This window comes from Paramormyrops kingsleyae, chromosome 23 (assembly GCF_048594095.1).
Source record: "Paramormyrops kingsleyae isolate MSU_618 chromosome 23, PKINGS_0.4, whole genome shotgun sequence".
In the NCBI taxonomy this organism is placed as follows: domain Eukaryota; kingdom Metazoa; phylum Chordata; class Actinopteri; order Osteoglossiformes; family Mormyridae; genus Paramormyrops; species Paramormyrops kingsleyae.
In genome coordinates, this window is record NC_132819.1 from 1,252,896 (window position 1) to 1,276,047 (window position 23,152).

The window sequence follows — 23,152 nt, forward strand, 5'->3', positions numbered from 1 at the left end:
TATCTATAAAATTCATTAAATCATGTTCTGATTCTAGGAAAAATCTGCCATGGGGGTTACAGTTTACCATGAAATATTTTATACACAGTACTGTTTGCAGTTTGTACTGTCTTGAGTTATGCAGCTTTTTGTTTGTTTGTGTGCACTTTATCTGTACTGTGTGTCCTGTACTTTATGTGCACTGTGTGCACTGTCCTGGCAATCTGTCTTAAGTTTTTCTGCTTTTTGTCTGGATGTGTGTACTTTATGTACCTTGCTGCTATATGCAAATACTGTAAATTTCCCCTGAAAACAATAAAATATATCATCTAATCTTTTTCTTCACTGTTTAACCATCACAAATGTTAAAATTCCCCAGCTGTACATAAAATATTTATAAACTCATGTAAAATTAAGATTAGTAGCTGGAAAAATGTTTTGCTGTAATGTACATATCCACAATAAAACTAGCCTGTAAAGACATAGGAGGACAGCATGACATCATTCTAAGAGCAGTTTTTATTACCAGCTACACAGGCTCCTGAGGGCCTGAGAAATGCATGACAAGTCCAGCTTGCTAAAACAAACCAACACTAGCAAACTAGAAAGCTGAACTGAAATGCTTCAATTCATACACAGAGGGACGTTCTCAAAGTACAGCATTAGGGCACAAAAACAATTCAGGATTAGCTAGAAAACAGAACAGTTACAGTTTTCTTAGGTCAGCAGGACTGTGGCTTTGTTAAATTGAAATACACAGTACACACTGCAGGTATAAAACAGACAAATATTCAAAAACAGAAACATACAATAAGTTGAACCCTTCTCACACTGACCAGTAGTGATTCTAGAGTCCTGGTGATCAGAGCAGTTCATACTCAATACTGGCTGATTGCTTAGCAATTGAATGTTCTTCTGCTCTTTGCATTAAAGCAAGTACAGCGGATATATTTACAAACATAGATACAAATTATCGCTTAAAAACAACCAGCTGAAAGTAACAATCAAAGATGTCCTGAATTGGCTGCTCATTAACACAGCAGATAGCAGGTTCCTCCTGTGCTACATAGAATTTTTCACAACCAGTGTTTCTGTTACATACACAACGACCTTGCAATCAGTTCACTGTGAATTCTGACAGAAACACTAGCATTAACTCTACATTAGTTTCAATGTCTACCTAGACAGGCCGTTTAATAATTCAGACATTTAAGTCAGTCAGTAAATCCCACAATATTAATGTGTCATGAGGTATGAAATACACTGAATGAACCACATTATTAAAATAGTTTGATCTGTGTAGAGTGCTGGTGCTGTCAGTGCTGGTACTGCACATTGTACTGTAAATAGTATAAAAGTATAATTAAAAAAGCATTTTAAATGTAATGCTGAACTGTACTGGTGCTGTGAGGTCATGCATAAAATGCCCAGGTGCCATCAATCAGTGGAAATCAAACTTCCTAAGTCTACCAGCTTTTACATTTAAATTTGTATACAAACATGCATGACGGCCAAACACAGAAAACTGATCTAAGTAGTGTAAAATTCTAAGTACAAGAATTTACTCAATTTTCAAATAATGCTAATATATTTATACACAAATACACAGTTTACATATAATATATAACAAATAACATAAATTCACTTATACAATACAAATGTTCTTATTGACTCTGAAGAAGTAATCAGAGCCCTTTAAAGTTAATCTTTGCTTAACCTCATACTATGTACTGCTACCTGGTTTAGGTCCCCAGTCTATACTGGGTGCTTTTTATTTTAGTTCACCCTGTTAAAAAAAAATAAATCATGCCAAACTGTGGCAGCAGCTCTTTGAATTCGTAGTTCACTCTCCTTGTGTTTTTTTTCCTTATAATAACAAAAGTGATTTCATTAACCTTTTGCTTTTTTGATTTTGACTAATACTATTAGCAGAATGCATGTTGTGCATTTTACTATGGTTAGTGCAGGTAATTAATTCTTTGTTAGCCATATAAGGCCATAGAGGGACGCAGACATCACTCTTCCTTCGTATTTTATTTCTAAAAAGACTCCCATGGCTTTTTTTTAATCAACACCAAGGATCGCAAATCAGTTCTTTTATCTTTCTCCATTATTTCCCTTCAAAAAGTAAAACAGTAATAGTAGCCTTTTTCAAGAACAGACAGAAAAATGAAATGATTAAGAAGACGAGGACTAATACATTTTAAATGCATACAATGCTGTAACATTGTTAGATAATATGCATCTTTTTAAGGAATGAGAAACAGACAGAAAGTGACGAAATGCAGACAGAGGCAAATGTCACATCATATAACATGATCAATTATGACCTGTACCATATGTCAAAAGTGTTTAAATGGAGGCTGGTGATTAATGCACATGCAACATTTGAGGTACAGACTGAAAATTGGGTGAAGGCATTCAGGTCCAGTGGGTTTGGTACTGAGGTCCGGGTTCAGCTCCAGTTGCAGGTTCTGGATCTCGGCAGAGATGTGGTTATCTACAGGAGGAGCCTGTGTCGGCCTGGGGCTCCCGTACTTCTGGGCCATTCTCACCTTCCTCTGGGATATCCTGTAGATCTGAAGAGTTCAATACAGAACACAGCTACTTCATGGTGTCTGCAGAAATTTTAATCTGAAATTTAAAAGTTTTTAAGCCCTTTTTAATGCCACTTCAAGCTGAACTTAAGACCAAACTGTACAGTAAGTGGAAATATGCTTTACCAGAATCAATACCCATACATTTACTACAGTGACTACATCCACTTTCATTCAAGTTTGTATTAAAAAAAGGTTCAACAATTGATGTGTAATTAATAAATCAAACTTTACAAAGTAAAGTAAGTACGGGTGACTCAATTATGAGAAATCCTCTTACCAAGAAACTTCAGTCAAAACAGAAGAAAAACAGACTTAGATTAAGACATTTAGGTATCCCAATGTCCAACCTTACAAGCATACAAAGTGGCAGATTTAACCAAATCATAAATATTGGGATTTATACTTTCCTATGGGTTTCTGCTTCAAAGATAATGCTGTAGAGTATGGAGTTATATTTATATCACTCTGGAGTGAGCTCATTTACATTTTGAATGGCAAAAATCTATTTTGTGCTCAAAAAACATATCTAAATATTTTCCATTATTACATCAGGTAATGTACAGTATCAACTTCCTCTCTTTGATTGCTTCAAGCAGTGTTTGAGATCCATGATGCTTAAACATAACCTGCTCCGGAGCAGGTTAGGCATGGAGCATGAGTTACTGTGGTGATGTATCAGTGGTGTGCAAGTTACTGAACAATGATAATTAGTTTTACAAGCTCATAGAAAAGTAATTCAATTATTTTATGAATTACTGCATATAAAAGTTATTGGTTACTAAGGAAAGTAACTTGTGCATTACTTCACTTCTCTTATTAATGCATACTTACCCAGACCGCACACTTATATCACCAGGATGCTGATTATATATATATATATATATATATAGTATAACCCTATTGTGGGTTATACTGCTTAATCAGGGGAATATCAAATCAATATTGTTGTGTTGTCTCTGTGACATTGTGCCAGAGAGCAAATGACCTCATAGAGATGCTTTGCTAATGGATTTTCAAGCATCTCAGAGACATCACGCCTTTGCATGTGTGCTGTCTGGTTAGTTATATTGTTTTAGTATTGCTGTTGTGACACAGTGCAAGACAATACAAATGTCAGATTTCATCTATCATTATACCTAATATTACCAATTCATTGCACCACCATACGGCTGAGTGACGTATTGAATATCAAAATATTAGGGGAATAGGCTGCATTTGTCTATTAATATTTTCACACAAGGCAAAAATAGTAATGACTGCTAGGTCTATGTATCTCTCTAAACTAATAGAAAATAACAAAACCAATCCTAAATTCCTATTTGAATCTGTATCTAGGTTAACAAGGAATCGTTCAATGTTAAACTCACAAGTCCCAGAAGCTCTTGGTAGTGATGCCTTTATTGCGTTTTTTAATAATAAAATAACCACGATTAGACATACCATCACGAGCACGCCCACGGTTGCACACAACCACCAATCCTCTGCTAGTGCTAGTGTTATTAGTACTAATGATAACACCTTTGAATGTTTCACTCCTGTAGTGCAGACAGAACTCCTTCAGTTAATTTCCTCTTGCAAACCCACTACTAGCCTTGTTGACCCAATACCCACCAATCTACTTAAGGAAATTGCACCACTGATTAGCACTACATTGTTAAACTTGTTAAACTCATCTCTTAGTCTTGGATATGTTCCTAAATCTTTTAAAATGGCTGTTATTAGACCTATCCTAAAGAAACCAAATCTTGAACCTAGTGACTTAGGAAACTATAGACCCATCTCAAATCTTCCCTTCATTTCTAAAATTCTAGAGAAAGTTGTTGCTCACCAGCTGTCTTCCTTTCTTCAAGATAATAATGCTAACGAGCTATATCAGTCTGGTTTCAGACCCAATCATAGCACAGAAACGGCCTTAGTCAAAGTGATAAACGACTTGCTTATGGCTTCCGACCGTGGCTGTATATCGCTATTATTCTTACTGGATCTAACTGCAGCATTCGATACTGTAGATCATAATATTCTTTTGGAACGGCTGGAAACATTGATTGGCATTAAAGGGACAGCACTACTGTGGTTTAGTTCGTATTTAACTGATCGTTACCAGTTTGTCCATGTAAACAATGAGTCATCCATAGCCACTAAAGTAAGATATGGTGTCCCGCAGGGATCAGGGTTGGGCCCACTACTGTTCAATCTATATATGTTACCGCTTGGTAACATAATTAGAAATTACAGTGTTAATTTTCATTGTTATGCTGATGATACACAATTGTATCTATCTGTCAAACCTAGTGACGCATCCCAGCTCTCTTCTTTAGCCGACTGTCTGCTAGACATCCGTTGTTGGATGGCAAGGAATTTCCTACCGAAAAAATACCGAAAAAACTGAGGTTCTTTTAATCGGTCCTAAGGATGCCCGCAATAAGTTTGTAAACCCCAACCCTAGCGGCCTCCCTACTCAATTTAAAACAGTGGTCAGAAATCTTGGTGTCCTGGTAGACTCCGACCTCTGCTTCAGTGCTCACATAAATAGCATTACCAGTACGGCATTTTACCATCTACGGAACATAGCCAAGCTTCGGAAGTTGCTTTCCTTTCAAGATGCAGAAAAACTAATACATGCCTTTATACTGTAACTTCTAGATTGGACTACTGCAATGCCCTCCTTTCGGGTTGTCCATCTGGATCCCTACATAAACTTCAGTTAGTACAAAATGCAGCTGCCAGAGTTCTCACAAAAACTAAAAAATTTGATCACATTAGCCCTATCCTGTCTTCCCTGCACTGGCTACCGGTCAAGTTTAGGATTGATTACAAATTATTGCTATTGACCTACAAAGCTCTGAATGGCCTTGCACCACAATATCTCAATGATCTTCTGGTCCCTTACAACCCTTCTCGCCTGCTTCGTTCACAAGGAGCAGGATATCTATTAGTTCCTAAAGTAGACAGGGCTACGGCAGGCTGCAGAGCATTCTCCTACAGAGCTCCGCAGCTGTGGAATGGTCTCCTGGCGGATGTGCGGGATTCAGGCACACTCTCGCTTTTCAAGTCTAGATTAAAAACGCACTTGTATAGCTTAGCGTATAGGAAACCTAGTTCTGGTTCCAGCTAGTCCCTCACTCCCAGTCAGACTAACAGTATGAGGTGATGAGCTGGGTGGGGATCGGTGTCATTGGCTTTGGATAAACTGAGGCGTCAGTGCTGTCACTCTAGCTCTACACTAGAGTGCTGATGTTCAGGGAGTCCCCATGCCTGTGTTCCCGCCTGTCTCTCCCTCTTTCTCATGCTGCTATACCCAGATCTGCCGGAGCCTAGACGAATATTGCACTCGATCAGTTTGCTTGCACTGCCTCTGGTTTCCTCAACTGTGACTAATACACAATTTTTTCTTACTTCCTCCCTCACCCCTTCTGGGGTGTGCTCCCTGGAGCACAATGTCGTTGAAGAATTTATGCCTCTGCTGCCTACAAGACAACTACCTCCACCACCGGCAACTACCCTCCAACCTGCCTGCCCTTGGCTCAACACGATGCCTCGCCATCCTTCCCTGCGGCTGTGCCTCTATTAATCCTGCCATCGTGCGTCAAGCACCACGTGCCTGCACCGGTCGGCCGCTGCATTGAGACATATATTTCAACCCCTGTATTAGCTTAGTCATTTCATCTTGTTTGTTTGACTCATCTGCCGGCCCCTGGAGGATGGGCTCCCCCTTTGGGTCTGGTTCCTCCCAAGGTTTCTTCCTCTTAGGGAGTTTTTCCTTGCCACCGTTGCCTTTGGCTTACTCAATGGGGGGTCCTTACGAGGCAGAAATGTAAAGCGCATTGAGACAATGTAATGTTGTGTTAATGCGCTATATAAATAAAATTGAATTGAATTGAATAATGAGCCCATTTAAATTTCAGTACTTTTAATTGCACTATTTAAATTGAAAAGGTAATCAGTTATGTTACTCGTTACTGCCAAAAGTTGTGGGATTACAGTATCATGTTACTCTGTAATGTGTTATTACCAACACTGCTAAGAATTGAACCAGTGTTATGACATCAAAAAGCCAGTTACCACTACTTATCCTCAAAGTTATCTGATTAAGTAAGAAATCTGGCTTCATGATCCAGGTTCATAGCAGGACTGACATGCAGGCTAAATTATTATGGCAACATGTACCATATACAAGTGAGCTACTTTTTGGAGTATTAAAAATTTGGTGTTAAATCTCTAGTAATATGGCTAAACCAGCTAAACCAGCATCGTAGTATACCCCTTAATATTAACCACTTTGGTAAATGGACACAGTGTAATTATTAATAAATAATATAAAAATACATAGTCTGATAATTAAATGGTGTGCATTGTACTGTGCCCATTCAAAGTACAAAGGGTAGAATTAATGGACTAATAACTATAAAACTAAATAGCTGTGACTTGGTGTCATTGGTAGTGAATGGACACCTTGCAATTATTAAAAAAAACATCAGGTTTAGTCCCACTGGCTTCCGGAACTGATAACTGGAGTGCACGGGCCACGCAAAACTATCAGGTACCACTATAAGTGGTACGCATGCGAAACTATCAGGTGTGCATGTGAAACTGTCAGGTGCACATGCAAAAATATGAGCATTTTACGTTTTTGCACAGGTCCCTTCAGGAGCTCTGCAAAGCATAGTGTTACACCATAGATAAAATTAACAATTCCACCCTAATCCCCTGAAAATATTACCATTTTTATAGTGGGTTTGAGGGCCAACTCGACAAGCTCCTGTTTTGGAGCGGACCTCATCCCCAGCAATGTTTACAAGCACCATATGTTTGATGGGTCTGGTCTCTTGCGTTTTTGCTGCACTAACCCCTTGGGCTGCCAGGCTGGGTGGGGGCACTGCCATCCCCTTTTTCCAATGGCTCTGCTGCCACACTGGGGCCTTCTTGTGATGGACAAACAGGTAGGAGCTTAATGTTGCTTCCTTGACCATGCGGAAGGACCTGTATAAGAAGGGACAGGGAAAAAAAACTCTGAACCTCTGCTAACATAGCTGATCCTGAATAACCTGAGTTGATCTTTACACACGATTTGGCTGATTCTGTGTGACACCTAAGTTAATCTTTATACATGATTGGACAGATCCTAAAGCATGTCAGAGTTGATCTAGATACAAACCTGGACTGATCCCGAGACAAAGCTGAGCTGAACCTGTGCCTTTGGCCCAAATATGTTCTGCTCCAGTTTAGCATCTTAGTACCTCCTTGGTCCTCTTCAGTTCAGCCTCACAGTGTTGGTCCTCACCTGATCTGCCTGTGAGATGCCGTGCTGCTGCTGCCCTGGCTGCAGTTGGGTCAGTCCCTTGTCTGTGCTTATGCTTGGAGCCAGGACAAGTGGAGAGACTGTGCCCTCCTGAAGGCAGAGCTCCACCACGGAGTCCTGGCGTATCACTGCCCCCTGAAATAGAAGCAAAGAATTTGGTAGGCCACATGGTTAGTGCCTACAAAGGCAGAATTGTTCAGCTGAATTTGCACCTCTAAAATATCCATGACATATGGATGTGTGTCCAACAATGGATTCATATCCATGCAACGTGCCTGGTGCTGCTGACCCACTATAATCAGGTGAGTGGATGCATCTACATTTTGTAAGTAAAAAAGTAGGACGACAGGTCATAGGATCCATACATCTGTCAGAACAGAGATCACCTCTTGAAACTCACCACTCCATTATTCCCCATTACTGCTACAGAAACCACTTAAAGCAGCACATGGGGGAGTGAAATACGCTAATAATTTTTAAAAAATCTTTGGGAGATCTCTTGGGAGGTTATATTCACTTGTGATGACCAACCCTTGTGACAACCATTATTTATATTTAGGACATTTATTTACTGTCATGTAAATTCAACTCCTTCAAGTAGAGCAGTAACTGACCTGTAGAGCATGCAGCTGGGCACTGAGGTTCACCAGTCTACGACACACCTCCTAAAGGAAAGCAGCATCACACAGCATAACACAGTAAGAGCACAGTCTTAAAGTCTACACTAGTGGCCAAAATTATGAAAATACTTAGCATTTTAGGCATTACGCTTTAAAAATGAATGAATATTGGCCATAATGTTTATAAACGAAGAATGTTAACAAATATCATACATTGGATGATTAAATAAGTAACTAAATTAATTGGAATAAAGTTCTGCAATCTCTATAAATTGAAAGTGTTTCCGCAATTTTGGCCACTAGTGTGTACTATACCTATCATCTTTTTATGGCAGTACTACTATGACAACTCCAAAGTTTCACCTACCAATGAAAACAAGATGTATCTACAGCAACTGTGATCAATGCCATTCAGGCTATACAAACCTCTTTCAAGGCCCTGTCCTCTAGCTGATTCCCATTTCTGTCCTGTGGAGGTAAATACAAAACAATATTTACCACATGTTAGGACTCTCCATTCATTTCTGTGGAAAAAACCCTACCCAGCCCTAACCTTCACCAAAAGTAACAAAACAAATGCAAGACTTTTTGAAGTTTTTAGATTGCAGTCACAGAATTTTATAAAATTTAGTTTCCCCTTGTGGGGAACAAAAAAGTGGTCCCCACAAAGCTAAAATAGGTTTTAGTCACACATGGTAGGGACATATGGTTCCCACAATGGAACCTACACACACACACACACATACACACACATGCATGCGCATGCACACACGCACGCGCGCACACACACACACAACATGGCCTGTGGAACAGAAGTTGGAAGTCAGAATCATTAATGGTACAGCGCAACCTCACCTTATGTGATGGGCTGTCGAGTGTTCCATTAATGGACATCATCTGTCCATCTGTCAATGAGAAAAGGGGGGAACTGGTAATTATGAAGCATATTAATAACAGCTATGGATAATGAATTAGTTGTAGAAAATTGCAAAAAAAATGTGGAGGGGGGGTGGGGGCATTACATTAATGCAGCTGTTAAACAAAGCAACTGACACTCACTGATAACTAGTTCCCCCTTGTGGTTCAGGTCACTGTTGGGACAACGAGGTGGCTGGACATCATCAGCAATGGAGCCCATCAGTAGTTCACTCAAGTTGTCCACTGAGTGCCAGAGAGAGAGAGAGAGAGAGAGAGAGAGAGAGAGAGACTTTTAACCCCCTTTATTTATACACTATTAGAAACACAAGCTGAAAGAACCCACAATCACCAGTTCACATGTAGCACACCTGTATGAACAGAAACAAAGTCTGGATTAACACACCACTTCTTTTCAAAAGCAGGGACATTGTCTGTACTTTCATAAAACACAAACTCAACTCCAGATCGAGATTCCAAAAGAGCTTTGAACAGCTGGAGCAGATCTGTGTCTTGCCCCTTCGACTTCAGTCTGAAAGATTTCCACACAGCCAGCTTTTCCTGTCCCACTAAGAAATTTACCAAAACACACTTAGAACGGCGAGTCTTAGAGTATTTACAGCCAAAAACAAACATAATCAGGTTAAAAGACAGGCCGAACTCTCTCAGAACTCGACTCAGGAGCTGAAAGAGTGGAAGCAGTCTGGAACACTCAGAAAAAGCGTGGAACACAGTATCTACATTGTGACAGAAAACACAAAGTGGAGTAACATCAGGGTTGAATTTCGACACAAACGTGTTGGTACCCAACACATAGTGCAGGATCCTCCACTGCAGGTCTCCTGAGCGCTTGGGTAAGGGAGCTTTATAAAAAAGTCTCCATGAAGGCTGTAGACCCTCAGGAACAGAGAGGAACACCTGGTATCAGGCCTACCTCTCAACTCATTAGAAACCAAGGATCTCACACAGCTCTGACACAACACCGTTTTACTAGCTGCTGAGAAGGCCACACTCTGCAGCCCCCTAAATGTGAGGAGGTGCCCCTCAAAGCCTGAAATGGCAAAAAGTGGGGTGATCTGCAGGCTGCAACATTACCATCCATAGGTTTTTACTTTGCAGTATTACTTTGCAGTAAATCTTCTCTATAGGCAATATTTCTGTGTGCTCAATATTAAAAGCAGAAATGGGTAAATGGGTCAATATATTGAAATCACTGGCTACTGATGTAAGGAATAATTGACGACGGGCCGTTGAATTATTAGAAAAATAATGCACACCCGAGGTGGTGATGCGGCCACGACGCGAAGCGGAGTGGCCGTTACACCTCGGGTGTGCATTATTTTTCTAATAATTCAACGGTCCGGAGTCAATTATTCCGCTTATACTACGGTTGCCACACCTCAAGACATCGATCAGATGATATATTTCAAGGGATTCGTCCGGTTTTTCTACTTAAATCGCTATTGTGAGTAGGATTATTTCTTCCGCATCTCATCCAACGACTCTTTTGCTAGTTCCAAAACGTCATTAGCTGTTGTTTTTTTGGTGTTTTTCTCCCTCGAGTATGTCTAGCTGTTCTTCGCTGATCGTTTTATGTCTTTTGTTGTTGCCGGCTGCCTTTGATATCCGCTTCCGTTTATGTTGTTTTTCATCTGGACTGTCTAATACTGCTGCAGCCCAGTTGTTGAAAGTTTCATATTCACCGTAAATATTAAAATTTACTTTCGGAAAATCGTCTGTCATGTTGTTTTTGTTAGTCCTGTGTGCTGTATAGGTACTGTATGCTAATTCCCGTTATTACAGTTAACTATGCGAAGTGATATGGAACTGTAATGCGGTCAAGAGAGCTGCCTGGAACTACGTTCGCCGTGCGTTTCCCTGAAAATAATTGCACACCTCAGAACGTTCGTCAGCCAATCAGATTCAAGCATTCAACGGTCCCGTAGTATAATTATGAGATAATCTACTGTTTGTGTCCAGATTATTTAGAGTAAGTAGTACTCCATCTGTCCCCAGCTTGTCCCAGCCCTCTGACTCACGCACCCTCTGCAATGGCCTCCATCAACAGCTTTTCCCCGCATGGGGCCTGGGGACTGTCTGCTCTGAAAAGATTTTGGGAACTGGAAGGTAGGGTGACCCCTGTCACCTCTGCCAGCTCTGAGAACAGGGTCACCCTCTCCTGCAGAAGTTCTAGCAGCTCCCGGTCTTTCTGCTGGATATCAGCTGTGGGACAGAGAGAGATGGTGGTTACACCACAGAGAAAGTGAGGAGAAACTACAGAGAGATTAATATGGAATACTGTTAGGGCCTGCACAAGGCACAGCGGCCACCCGGGCATCTGATCAGCTTGTCAGAATGGAAAGGAAGATGACAAATAATAATTTGGTTAATCAAATTTTGTTTAAGGCCCAGAAAGGGACTGATCCAGCCCTGAACAGTAGACATGGAGTCTGAGACCTCGGAGTCTTCGCAGTCGGGCCTTGTTCTCTGTCTCAATCAGTGGGAAAACCTCCCTGGATGGGCAGCTGCAGTGCAAAGAGAGAGACAGAGTCACATGCACAGGTAACACTGTGTGTGACAGGGCTGTGTGAACAGGTGTGAAGGAAACACATCAGCCACCTGCTAACAGCCTGCTGAATGAGCCTCATCCAAGTGTTCCGGTCGTCCCGGGAAGACGCATGCAGCTCATACATCTCTGGCGGGGCGGCATCACTGATGAGGAACATGCCACGTTCCTGGTTGGCGATGTCCCTCACGATAAGGTTCCTCAGGGCCAGGATGGGTGGCTTGTCCTGGGGGTGGGGGAGGGGGGGAGCAGAAACCAAGAGGGTTTATTGAGCTGGAACTGTAGGATATAGCCAGCCAGCAGGTGGGGCTGCGCTCATCAGGTCACACTGACCAGGGATGGGAAAATGAACTTCTGGTCTTTTTCCTGCAGGAATACCAGGATGTCTGTCATCAGCAAGACCTGGACATCTGTGAGCAGAGATAGGTAGGGCAGCGTTAATAATTCACACACTGGATGTGTACACCCCTCATGCCCAGCTCACACTCTTCCCCCTCCCCACCTTTCAGCCGGGATCCTCCAGTCTTCCACAGCAGTGTTCCCTCGTGTATGAGCTGCCGCCTCATCAGCTCGGCCACACGGAACAACCCTCCACCCCGCACCTGGGCCTCTCCCCGCGGGTCCATCCGGGCCTGGATCTCCTGCAGCCGCTGGCTGTGCTCCAACTCCAGCACCTGCTGGTCCACAGAAGTCAGCAACTCCCGGATCAGCGTTAGTGCTTGGTTGAGAGCAGAGGCCTCCTGCTGGCTACCTATGGGCATGGGTGAGTAGATCAGGTTACTTTCCGTCATCCCAGCTCTGCACAAGTAGAGTGCAATCTGCTGTTCAGATAAACTTGGGGTGTCAAACTCCATCCAGGTAATGGGCCATGTTGCATCCAGTCCAATCGTAAGTAGGCTGAACCCAGAAAATCCATGTGTAGGAGGCTAATGGCACATTCATGCAAGAAATGAGATAACGTGGTACATTCTGAGTAGCCAGAGAAGATGCCAGGCACCTACATCTGACATCCAGTGCAGCTTAATCAGTTATTTACCAAGTGATGATGAATAAAGGAAAAAACTGGCAGGATCTAAATTCATGTCTGAAGCTGCATTTCTCATTGTTTTGGAATTTAGGCAGATGGTTTTCATCGTTGCATCACTACTCTTACAACTCCAAACAGAAACGAACTGCTGTCTCTTTAGTTGCATCAGCAATTCATTTATTTTGAGTGTTCTCAGTTGCCCTTGCAAGGTGTTGGATTGTTCAGCATGGTGAGGAATAATTGGCACCACACTGCTCAAAAAATTAAAGGAACACATCACAATGGGAAAGAAAATCATGCTGAATATCTATACTGAAATGAACTAGGTAATGTGCTAGGATCAAAAGGATGCCACACATCATTTGATGAAAATGAAAATTATCAACCGACAGAGGGCTTAATTCAAAGCCTCAAAATCAAAATGAAAAAAATTATGTGGCAGGCTAGTCCATTTTGGTGAAATTTCATTGCAGCAACTCAAAATCATACTCAGTAGTTTGTATGGCCCCCACATGCTTGTTTGCATGCCTGACAATGTTGGGGAATGCTCCTAATGAGACGACGGAATATGTCCAAGGGGATCTCCACCCAGATATAGACCAGGGCATCACTGAGCTCCTGGACAATCTGAGGTGCAACTTGGTGGCATCAGATGGATCGAAACATATTGTCCCAGAGGTGTTCTATTGGGTTTAGGTCAGGCGAGTGTGGGAGCCAGTCAATGATCAATTCCTTCGACTTCCAGGAACTGCTTGCATAATCTTGCCATGAGGCCTAATATTGTTGTGCACCCGGAGGAACCCAGGACCCACTGCATCAGCAGGGTCTGGCAGTGGGTCCAAGGATTTCATCACGATACCTAAAGGCAGTCAAGGTGCCATTGTCTAGCCTGTAGTGGTCGGTACAACCCTCCATGGATATGCCTCCCCAGACCATCACTGACCCACCAAACCGGTCATGCTGAACAATGTTACAGGCAGCATAACATTCTCCACGGCTTCTACAGACCCTTTCACATCTGTCACATGTGCTTAGGGTGAACCTGCTCTCATCTGTGAAAAGCACAAGGCACCAGTGGCGGACCTGCCAATTCTGGTATTCTATGGCAAATGCCAATCGAGCTCCATGGTGCCGGGCAGTGAGCACAGGGTTCACTAGAGGATGTCAGGCCAGAAACATTCACACCAGTGGCTTGCTGGAGGTCATTTTGTAGGGGTCTAGCAGTGCTCATCCTGTTCCTCCTTGCACTAAGGAGCAGATACTGGTCCTGCTGACGGGTTAAGGACCTTCTACGGCCATGTCCAGCTCTCCTAGAGTAACTGCCTTTCTCCTGGAATCTACACTATGCCCTTGAGACTATGCTGGGAGACACAGCAAACCTTCTGGACATGGCACGTATAGATGTGCCATCCTGGAGGAGTTGGACTACCTGTGCAACCTCTGTAGGGTCTAGGTATCGCCTCATGCTACCAGTAGTGACACTGACCGTAGTCAAAAGAAAAAATAGTCAGAAAAGATGAGGAGAGAGAAAAATGTCAGTGGCCTCCACCTGTTAAACCATTCCTGTTTTGGGGGTCATCTCATTGTTGCCCCTCTAATGCACCTGTTGTTAATTTCATTAACACCAAAGCAGCTGAAACTGATTAATAACCCCCTATGCTACTTAAATGACCAGGTCAATATCCCAGAAGTTTAATTGACTTGATGCTACACTCTGATTAAATAGTGTTCCTTTTATTTTTTTGAGCAGTGTATTTTATTCCCATTACCACTATAGTGCTCCCCCAAGTGGAAAAACTGAGAACACACTTATAAAATATTAACACAGCATTTTTAAAATCAGCATTGTCCATATTTTAAAATAATCTTTCAGGTTGGATCAGATTCTTAATTGGACTGTATATCTAACACCGTTGTCACAAGCCTAGATATGGACTGCATAGTGCCGTGTTTACAAGGAGCCTCACCACTGCTGTTATCTAAGATGCGCTGGACCAGGACAGGATACTTGGTAATACGTTGGGTGACCAGCAGAATGCACTCCTGTACACCATGGCGACGTAGCAGCTGGCCCCGACTCACCCTCTGCCGAAGTGGATGGAAATCATGCTTAAAATCAGAATGATCAGGAATAACATATAGCAAAGCCTGTCTAGCATAGTATACACCAGTGGTGGGGAGCCTGTTGCGTGGAGGGCCGGTGTGGATGCAGGCTGATTGAGAGGCCATTCCAAAAACCCACATCCACACCAGCCCTCCATGGTACAGGTTCCCCACCCCTGGTATACACTATACGTCTTATACAGTCAATGGCCACTATATTAAGTACACCTTACTAGTATGCCCTTTTGTCTTCACAACTGCCTTAATTCTTTGTTGCACAGATTCAACAAGGTGCTTGAAACACTTGAAACTTTGGTCCATGTTGACATAATAGTTTCATGCATCTGCTGCAGATTTGTCGGCTAAACCTTCATGATGTGAATCTCCCATTCCACTGCAGCCTAAAAGTGCACTATTGGATTAAGATCTGGTGACTGTGGAGGCCATTTGAATACAGTGTCATCTTCAAGGAAACAGACTGAGATGATAGGAGCTTTGTGGACGTTATCCTGCTGGAAGCAGCCATTAGAAGCTGGGTACACTTTGGTCATAAAGGGATGGACATGGTCATCAACAATACTGTGGTAGGCTGTGGCATTTAAACAATGCTCAAGTGGTACTAAGGGGCCCAAAGCGTGCAAAGAAAATATCTCCCATTCCATTACACCACCATTACCAGCCTGAATTATTGATACAAGGCAGGATGGATCCAAGCTTTCATGTTGTTTATGCCAAATTCTGATCCTACCATCTCAATGTCACAGCATAAAGCGAGACACACCTGACCAGACAATGTTTTTGCAATCTTTTTCATTTTGGTGAGCCTGTGCCCATTGTAGCCTCAGTTTCCTGTTCTTAGCTGACAGGCACCCACTGGAATCTTCTGCTGCTGTAGCATGTTCTTCAAGGTTTGACAAGTTGTGCATCCAGAGTTCACGGTCAAATAAATCACTTAAATGACCTTTCTTCCCAATTTCTGCAGATTGATGTGGGCATTAGAAAAAGCCTGACCTGTCTCTGCATGATTTTATAAACTGTGCTGCTGACATATGACTAGCTGATTAGATATTTGCTTCGATGAGAAGTGGTATTATATGAAAGTAGCTAAAGAAAGCCAGACTTTCTCTAAAAAGTCAGACTCAAACTAGCGCCATCCCTAAACTTAGCCTCATGTCGTTCCACTAACACAGTTCAGCTTTAACTAATCAAGGCTCATACAAGACAGACTTGGATAGTCTGACTTGGTGCACACACCCAAGATATTTAAGAAGCCCAAATGAATGGATGCACGATAGACTGATCAAATGAGTCGGAAAGCGTGTAAAATGAAACCGGTGGGGTTTTTTTTTCCGCTACAGAACCAACGCTGCTGATGGAGCTGTATGAATAATACATAGATGTAATCACTAAAAAAGACAATACTGTGGCCATAAATAAAGCCAGGGAGCTGGCTGGGCAAAGAATTGCAGACAGACTAAATGTGTAAGTTATGTAAATCTTACAAGTGCCTATAACGGTGGTACAGTGGTTTATGCTGTTACCGTGAAATTTCCTGGTTCGATCCCCATAGCCGACAGGGAACCTTCTGGGTTGAGTTCACGTGTGATTCTTACTGTATAATGATATTCTGTATTATTTGATCTCCATAAAATACAGATACTCCTCTACTCACGAACGAGTTACGTTCTGAACGGCCGTTTGCAACTTGAAATGTTTGTAAGCTCATTTTAAGGGTATACGCCAGTACAAAGAGCTAGGATGATGGGAGTATGCACGCTACGCATAAATATCTTCCTGTTCATATTATCTTAACAGATTTTTTTTTTCTCAATTTCAGACATTGCATTTCATGGTTGACCTTTGTATTATGGGTACATTTTTATTTGAATTATTTTGGAATTAATTGGAGTGCTGAGATATGATTTTTATAGGCTTTATATACACTCACCTAAAGGATTATTAGGAACACCATACTAATACAGTGTTTGACCCCCTTTCGCCTTCAGAACTGCCTTAATTCTACATGGCATTGATTCAACAATGTGCTGAAAGCATTCTTTAGAAATGTTGACCCATATTGATAGGATAGCATCTTGCAGTTGATGGAGATTTGTGGGATGCGCATCCAGGGCACGAAGCTCCCATTCCACAACATCCCAAAGATGCTCTATTGGGTTGAGATCTGGTGACTGTGCGCCATCCCAACAATGCTCAGGTAGGCCGTGGCATTTAAACAATGCCCAATTGGCACTAAGGGGCCTAAAGTGTGCCAAGAAAACATCCCCCACACCATTACACCACCACCACCAGCCTGCACAGTGGTAACAAGGCATGATGGATCCATGTTCTCATTCTGTTTACGCCAAATTCTGACTCTACCATTTGAATGTCTCAACAGAAATCGAGACTCATCAGACCAGGCAACATTTTTCCAGTCTTCAACTGTCCAATTTTGGTGAGCTCGTGCAAATTGTAACCTCTTTTTCCTATTTGTAGTGGAGATGAGTGGTACCCGGTGGGGTCTTCTGCTGTTGTAGCCCATCCACCTCAAGGTTGTGCATGTTGTGGCTTCACAAATGCTTTGCTGCATACCTCGGTTGTAACGAGTGGTTATTTCAGTCAAAGTTGCTCTTCTATCAGCTTGAATTAGTCGGCCCATTCTCCTCTGACCTCTAGCATCAACAAGGCATTTTCGCCCACAGGACTGCCGCATACTGGATGTTTTTCCCTTTGCACACCATTCTTTGTAAACCCTAGAAATGGTTGTGCGTGAAAATCCCAGTAACTGAGCAGATTGTGAAATCTCAGACCGGCCCGTCTGGCACCAACAACCATGCCACGCTCAAAATTGCTTAAATCACCTTTCTTTCCCATTCTGACATTCAGCTTGGAGTTCAGGAGATTGTCTTGACCAGGACCACACCCCTAAATGCATTGAAGCAACTGCCATGTGATTGGTTGATTAGATAATTGCATTCATGAGAAATTGAACAGGTGTTCCTAATAATCCTTTAGGTGAGTGTATTTATTGCATGACGAGTAGTGAGAGTGCAGAATTTGGTCTGATGGAACAATTTTTTGGGAATCTGACATTCTTCGAAACAATGCTTAACTAAATCAGACAGTTAACCTGGTCCGGAGCAGACTTGTTCACTCGCCAAAGTTACCATGGTAGCTCAGCAGGGATTAATTTAAGACACGTTGATGGAACGGAACACTCATTAAATGAGCCAGACTTGTCGAAATAAGTCAGACTTTGCCTTAATCCAGCTTCATGGTATACCCCCCAGGTATACTTAATAAGTGGACAGTGAGTGTTTTTCACAAACTAATTATAATGATAATAATATACAGTACACTGCAAACATCTTGGGCAGTCAAAGAAAATAATGTATAAATGATTATCATGGTGGTGTAAACTACAGGCATGATTTGTCTGTCAAAGTGTGTCAGCTTGGCATTTCTCCTACAGTCACCCCAGTATTTGCAGTAACCAACCAATAAATCAATGCATTTTGTGACTCAACCACTATCCCATCTTGTTCAATACCATTTTCAGTTATTTAACTAATTAAGTTCATTCATTAACTGAGTTAGTGGTAAAATTTTATAAATAAATGAGAAGTGGGTTGGGAACTGTAGCGGTCTTCTACTAGCCATCTAATAAGATGTCGGTTACTTTTCGGAGAACAGAAGTAGTCCTTGGTAGTTTTTTTGTGTTACTCAATTTTCATATGTTCTAAGGCAAGGCAAGGCTAGTTTATTTATATAGCACAATTCAAATACAATGCAATTCAAAGAGCTTCACAAAGGGAGAAGAACACACTTAAATAAAAGCTATTAAAATCACATTTAAAAGACATATTATTATTATTATTATTATTATTAATAATAATGTTAAATTGTTTTTTTGAGCAAACATACACTTACTACCCAGATAAATAGTTTTAAACATTTTATTTGTTAAGACTTTTACACAGTATTGTTCATGAATATTCAATACTTTTCTTGCACTCACATAACCCCCACGCACCCCCTCACCCGTATGAAGTGCTGAAACTTCTTGTCCCTCGCCAGCAGCTCCTTGTACAGCTTGGCGGCCTTCAGGTGCCGGCTGCAGAATTCAGCATAGGCCTTCCTCATCTCATCTGCAAATGGGCCCGAAAACTGGGCCAACAGAACACGTGGGTTTAAGTGAGTCCAACACGGTAGTAAGCAGGAACTCTCACACACCGTCTTACTTTCCAGGCCCCTTAGCGGACCATGTCTTTCCCTCTCTGACAAACTTGTGTTGCCACCCACGATATTGAGTATATTTAAGCATTATTACACAGACCTTCACAGAAGAACAGTTATGAACTATTATAAATAATTATTAGTTGTTTCTTTAAAGGATGCCTTCGTTTTATTGCTACATTTCCTTCCCAGCATGCATTTCCCTCCCTCTCACATGCCAGTGTTACCTGCTCCACAAGCAGGTCTCCTAGCTGTTGAATGATGAAGTTGCTAGTGCTGCCAGGCGCCAGGCTCTGGCTGCGGCGTTGCAGCAGCCGACCGAGGAAGCGTGTGTGCAGGCCCAGCAGCCGGTCCAGGCAGGGGAAGATGGCATGCACTACCCCTGGCTCCAGCTGCATCTCCTCCAGCATGCCGCGCCGGAACACACCCTCCATGATACGCAGTGTGCGGACGTGGTGCAGCTCTGTCTGGATCAGCTCTGTGCGAGAAAGAGTGTGTGAGACATTACATTTACATTACATTTATTCATTTAGAAGATGCTTTTACCCAAAGTGATATACATTTGAGAGAGTAGGGTTAAGGGCCTTGCTCAAGGGCCTAAAGGGAAAGTCCAATGGCCATGGGATTGACCTTCCAATCATGGGCTAACCCACAGAGCCACACACCCCACACAAGACAAAAGCTTCAACATGTGGACTAGTCACAGGCTTGCTGAACACTCTGAAAAGCTACTAGTTAAGAAGTGTTAAGATCCAAAGAGTAATATAGAATGGCATGCTGAATGCGGCCCAGGGAGAGGCACTTTAATGCACAGGCTCACCCGGGCTGATGCCCAGGGGCCTCTGACCATGTTAATGTGCCTTTGGGTTCGAGGAACAGCTCACCATAGATGACGTCCTGCCTCTTGATGACATCTTTCCGTTGTGTCTGCAGATACGAGGAATCCACTGCCCTGCTCCAGGAGTCTGCCTCGAAGTCCCGACCCTCCAGCTGCAGCTCCTCCAGCATGGAGGTGTAGTACATTTCCCCTTAAGGAGAGGAGAGGAGAGGAGAGGAAAGACGGACGCAGCAAGTCAGCATTACTCTGAGTTCTTCTTTCATTCAGTTCCTGTTGTGTTGTGGAAGACCAAACCTTCTAAACCTGTTCGGCCCCAATTTTCATTTAGTGCTTAAACTGGCTCCTTACTTATCCAGAGTTAAGCTAAATGTTTTATTATGAAAGAAAAAGCCAAAATACCAAACAAAACCAATAAAATAAGATGCTATTTAGCAATACCAACCACTGAGATGTGCTAAGGTAATTTCTGGGGATTATTTCTGGTAATTACTTCTCATTCTAAAACTTCTCAGCTATGTCTTTCACATAGTTTAGACTGCCTGGGGTTAATCTTTGCCCCCAATGCTTCGTCATCCCTGCTCACCTTCATCGTTGAGAGACTCCATGGACATGGCTCTACTGCGAAAGTTAAGTGATTCTGTAGACTGGGAGATAATCTTGCGTAACCCCAGGCTGGAGTCCTCATTGAGGTTCCTATACACATACAATTATGCTATGTAACAACTAAAGCATTTTATATGCATGATGATGACACAATAGCAACTTGGAGTTGTACTGCAGTTAATATGTAGGTCAATACAGAATAGGATATGTAACGTCATAAATAAAAGACACTCCATAAAAGCACCACATCATGTAAGGCACTTGTGTGCTCCAGGCTCTGCTCAGGGCAGTAACTTTGTTTTCCATCTCACTAGCTCCCACCAGCCACACCCAGCTCCACCTGCTAAGCTGGCTCACCCTGTGATATTATTGGTGGAGACGCTCTTGGAGAGACAGAGGGCAGGGCGGCCACGGCGGGAGCCCAGCAGGGACTGGCGCAAGCTGTCTGCAGGGTAGATGGCTGAACTGGGCCTCTCCTTTAACCCAGGGGCTGCATGTGAAGGTGGGGACACAAAACAAGGTTTTAACACGTGTAACTTTCATACCTCTTCCAAAGAGAAATGAAGAAAGAGGGACCAGAGAGGTGATTTTGTGCCACCCATTCTCAAAACAGTTATCATATTATTTTCACTGCTTTTAAAAACAAAAGTTTCAAGTTTAACTTAACAGTTTCTATATAGATGTTTACTTTTTTATTAGACACTTTGATCAAAAATTACATTCAAGTGAAGATCAGAGAGCAGGCCCAGACAGTATCACTGGAGTAGTTACAGTCAAGGGCTTTGCTCAAGGGCCCAATGATATGACTATTCTGCTGGCTATGGGCTTTAAGCCCATGACACAGATCCGCAACTTACTAAGCTATATACCATCCCATTATGCAGGAACATCTAGCTGTGCATTTTAAGTATGTGATGGATAAAACAGCTGTACTCTTGTATACAGCTGTACTCAAAAGATTAAAAATGGAAGGACTGTAGATGAGAGAAGTCATACTTAAAGAAGTGAGAACAGGACAAAGGATGAGGAACTCACTCTTGGTCCTCATGGTGACATTCTGCAGGGCTGAGCTGTTCCTCCCAAGACTCAGTTTCTGCTGCTGCCAACATATATGCAGGAGAGACCATCAGTCTGACAGAAGTGTTATTCAATTTAAATAAACCTACTTGAAGTAACAAGTAAATTCCATCATCAGCTACTACTACCATTCTCCCACCATGTCAATATTATTTTTAAATCCATAAATATTTGATCTAGTGTTTCCCCAACCTTGAACTTATATTAACCAACCACCCAAGCCCAACCTTGATCTTATACTAACCCACCACCCAAGCCCAACCTTGATCTTATACTAAGCAACCACCCAAGCCCAACCTTGATCTTATACTAACCCACCACCAAAGCCCTCATTCTTCTTACCCTTTGTTTCATCTTCGCACAGTTAGGTAGGGTATCCCGACAGCGATTGTGGATGGTAACACTGCAAGCTGTACGCACATTCAAACCACAATGCAGAAAATAAATCATTAACATCTTCATTCCTTACAACTACAGCAAAACAACATAGATTCTGAAACAGGAAAATCTACTTATACACCTGTTTATACAGCCTGTATTTATTTCATGTTCTAGTGTTTTAGAACAAAATATTTAATTTTACATGCATAATTAAATTATGGATTTGATTGTAGTGCTGTGACAGGCTCCTAGGTAGACAGTAGCTGAGCTGAAGCAGCCAATCAGAAACCACTATGCGGTCACTTCACAATCAAGTGCTTATTTAATAAATGCTTATTTAATTAGTTAATAACAGTAAGATCCAAACTTTGCAGTTAATCGTTTGAAATCTTTATTACATGTAATTAACATTTACAAATGTTAACTTTGCAGAAACATTACTTGTGAAAATCCTCTATGCAAATAAAACGGTAACACTTTACAATACTGGTACTGAAATGCTTAATGACCTAAATCATGCATTAATAAGCATTACTAAGTGTCATTGTTAACAAGTTAAATAAATAACTAGCAAATAAAGTCAGAAGATAGTTGCTAGCTAGCTAGGTTACAGAACATACTGCTTCAGCATCTCCAAAATAAGGAACATGTTTGTTTAATATTTACAGTAGTGACTGTTTGCGGTCAACAGGGTGGCCCCAAACCACATGAGCCCCACGCAAATGTCTGGTTTGACTGGTGGCAAACACGTTTTCTGTTAGGGATGTTAAGATTCACCGATGCGCGTCGGTACACTGGCATAAAAGTTCGTGATCTGACCAAGAGGGTCTAGCTGCAGACGCCTGTAGAGTGGAGTTCCACCGGAAATACGTCACCTCCACAGGAAACACATGATCTTTAAGGATGTA

The 23,152-nt window shown here is 42.1% G+C and overlaps 1 protein-coding gene across 2 annotated transcripts in view; it reads right to left on the reverse strand.

The window, feature by feature from the left end:
- Positions 1 to 480: 480 nt before the first annotated feature.
- The window catches only part of LOC111840634 (rho guanine nucleotide exchange factor 2-like), a 131,786-nt gene continuing 109,114 nt past the window's right edge, over positions 481 to 23,152 (reverse strand). Inside the window, exons 3-22 of one of the 2 annotated variants that reach the window (XM_072705548.1) lie at positions 22,206 to 22,273; positions 21,822 to 21,882; positions 21,144 to 21,276; positions 20,767 to 20,876; positions 20,230 to 20,373; positions 19,573 to 19,823; positions 19,151 to 19,276; positions 14,974 to 15,091; positions 12,482 to 12,730; positions 12,313 to 12,389; positions 12,033 to 12,205; positions 11,871 to 11,938; positions 11,457 to 11,636; positions 9,558 to 9,659; positions 9,354 to 9,403; positions 8,925 to 8,966; positions 8,493 to 8,543; positions 7,861 to 8,013; positions 7,427 to 7,559; positions 481 to 2,558 (exon numbers count right to left, since the gene is read on the reverse strand). In XM_072705548.1, coding sequence (XP_072561649.1) covers positions 2,476 to 2,558; positions 7,427 to 7,559; positions 7,861 to 8,013; positions 8,493 to 8,543; positions 8,925 to 8,966; positions 9,354 to 9,403; positions 9,558 to 9,659; positions 11,457 to 11,636; positions 11,871 to 11,938; positions 12,033 to 12,205; positions 12,313 to 12,389; positions 12,482 to 12,730; positions 14,974 to 15,091; positions 19,151 to 19,276; positions 19,573 to 19,823; positions 20,230 to 20,373; positions 20,767 to 20,876; positions 21,144 to 21,276; positions 21,822 to 21,882; positions 22,206 to 22,273 — 2,372 coding nt within the window. In that variant the 3' untranslated portion in view covers positions 481 to 2,475. Of the gene's footprint in view, positions 2,559 to 7,426; positions 7,560 to 7,860; positions 8,014 to 8,492; positions 8,544 to 8,924; positions 8,967 to 9,353; positions 9,404 to 9,557; positions 9,660 to 11,456; positions 11,637 to 11,870; positions 11,939 to 12,032; positions 12,206 to 12,312; positions 12,390 to 12,481; positions 12,731 to 14,973; positions 15,092 to 19,150; positions 19,277 to 19,572; positions 19,824 to 20,229; positions 20,374 to 20,766; positions 20,877 to 21,143; positions 21,277 to 21,821; positions 21,886 to 22,205; positions 22,274 to 23,152 lie in introns of both variants that reach the window. The other variant, XM_072705547.1, reaches the window with a different exon arrangement.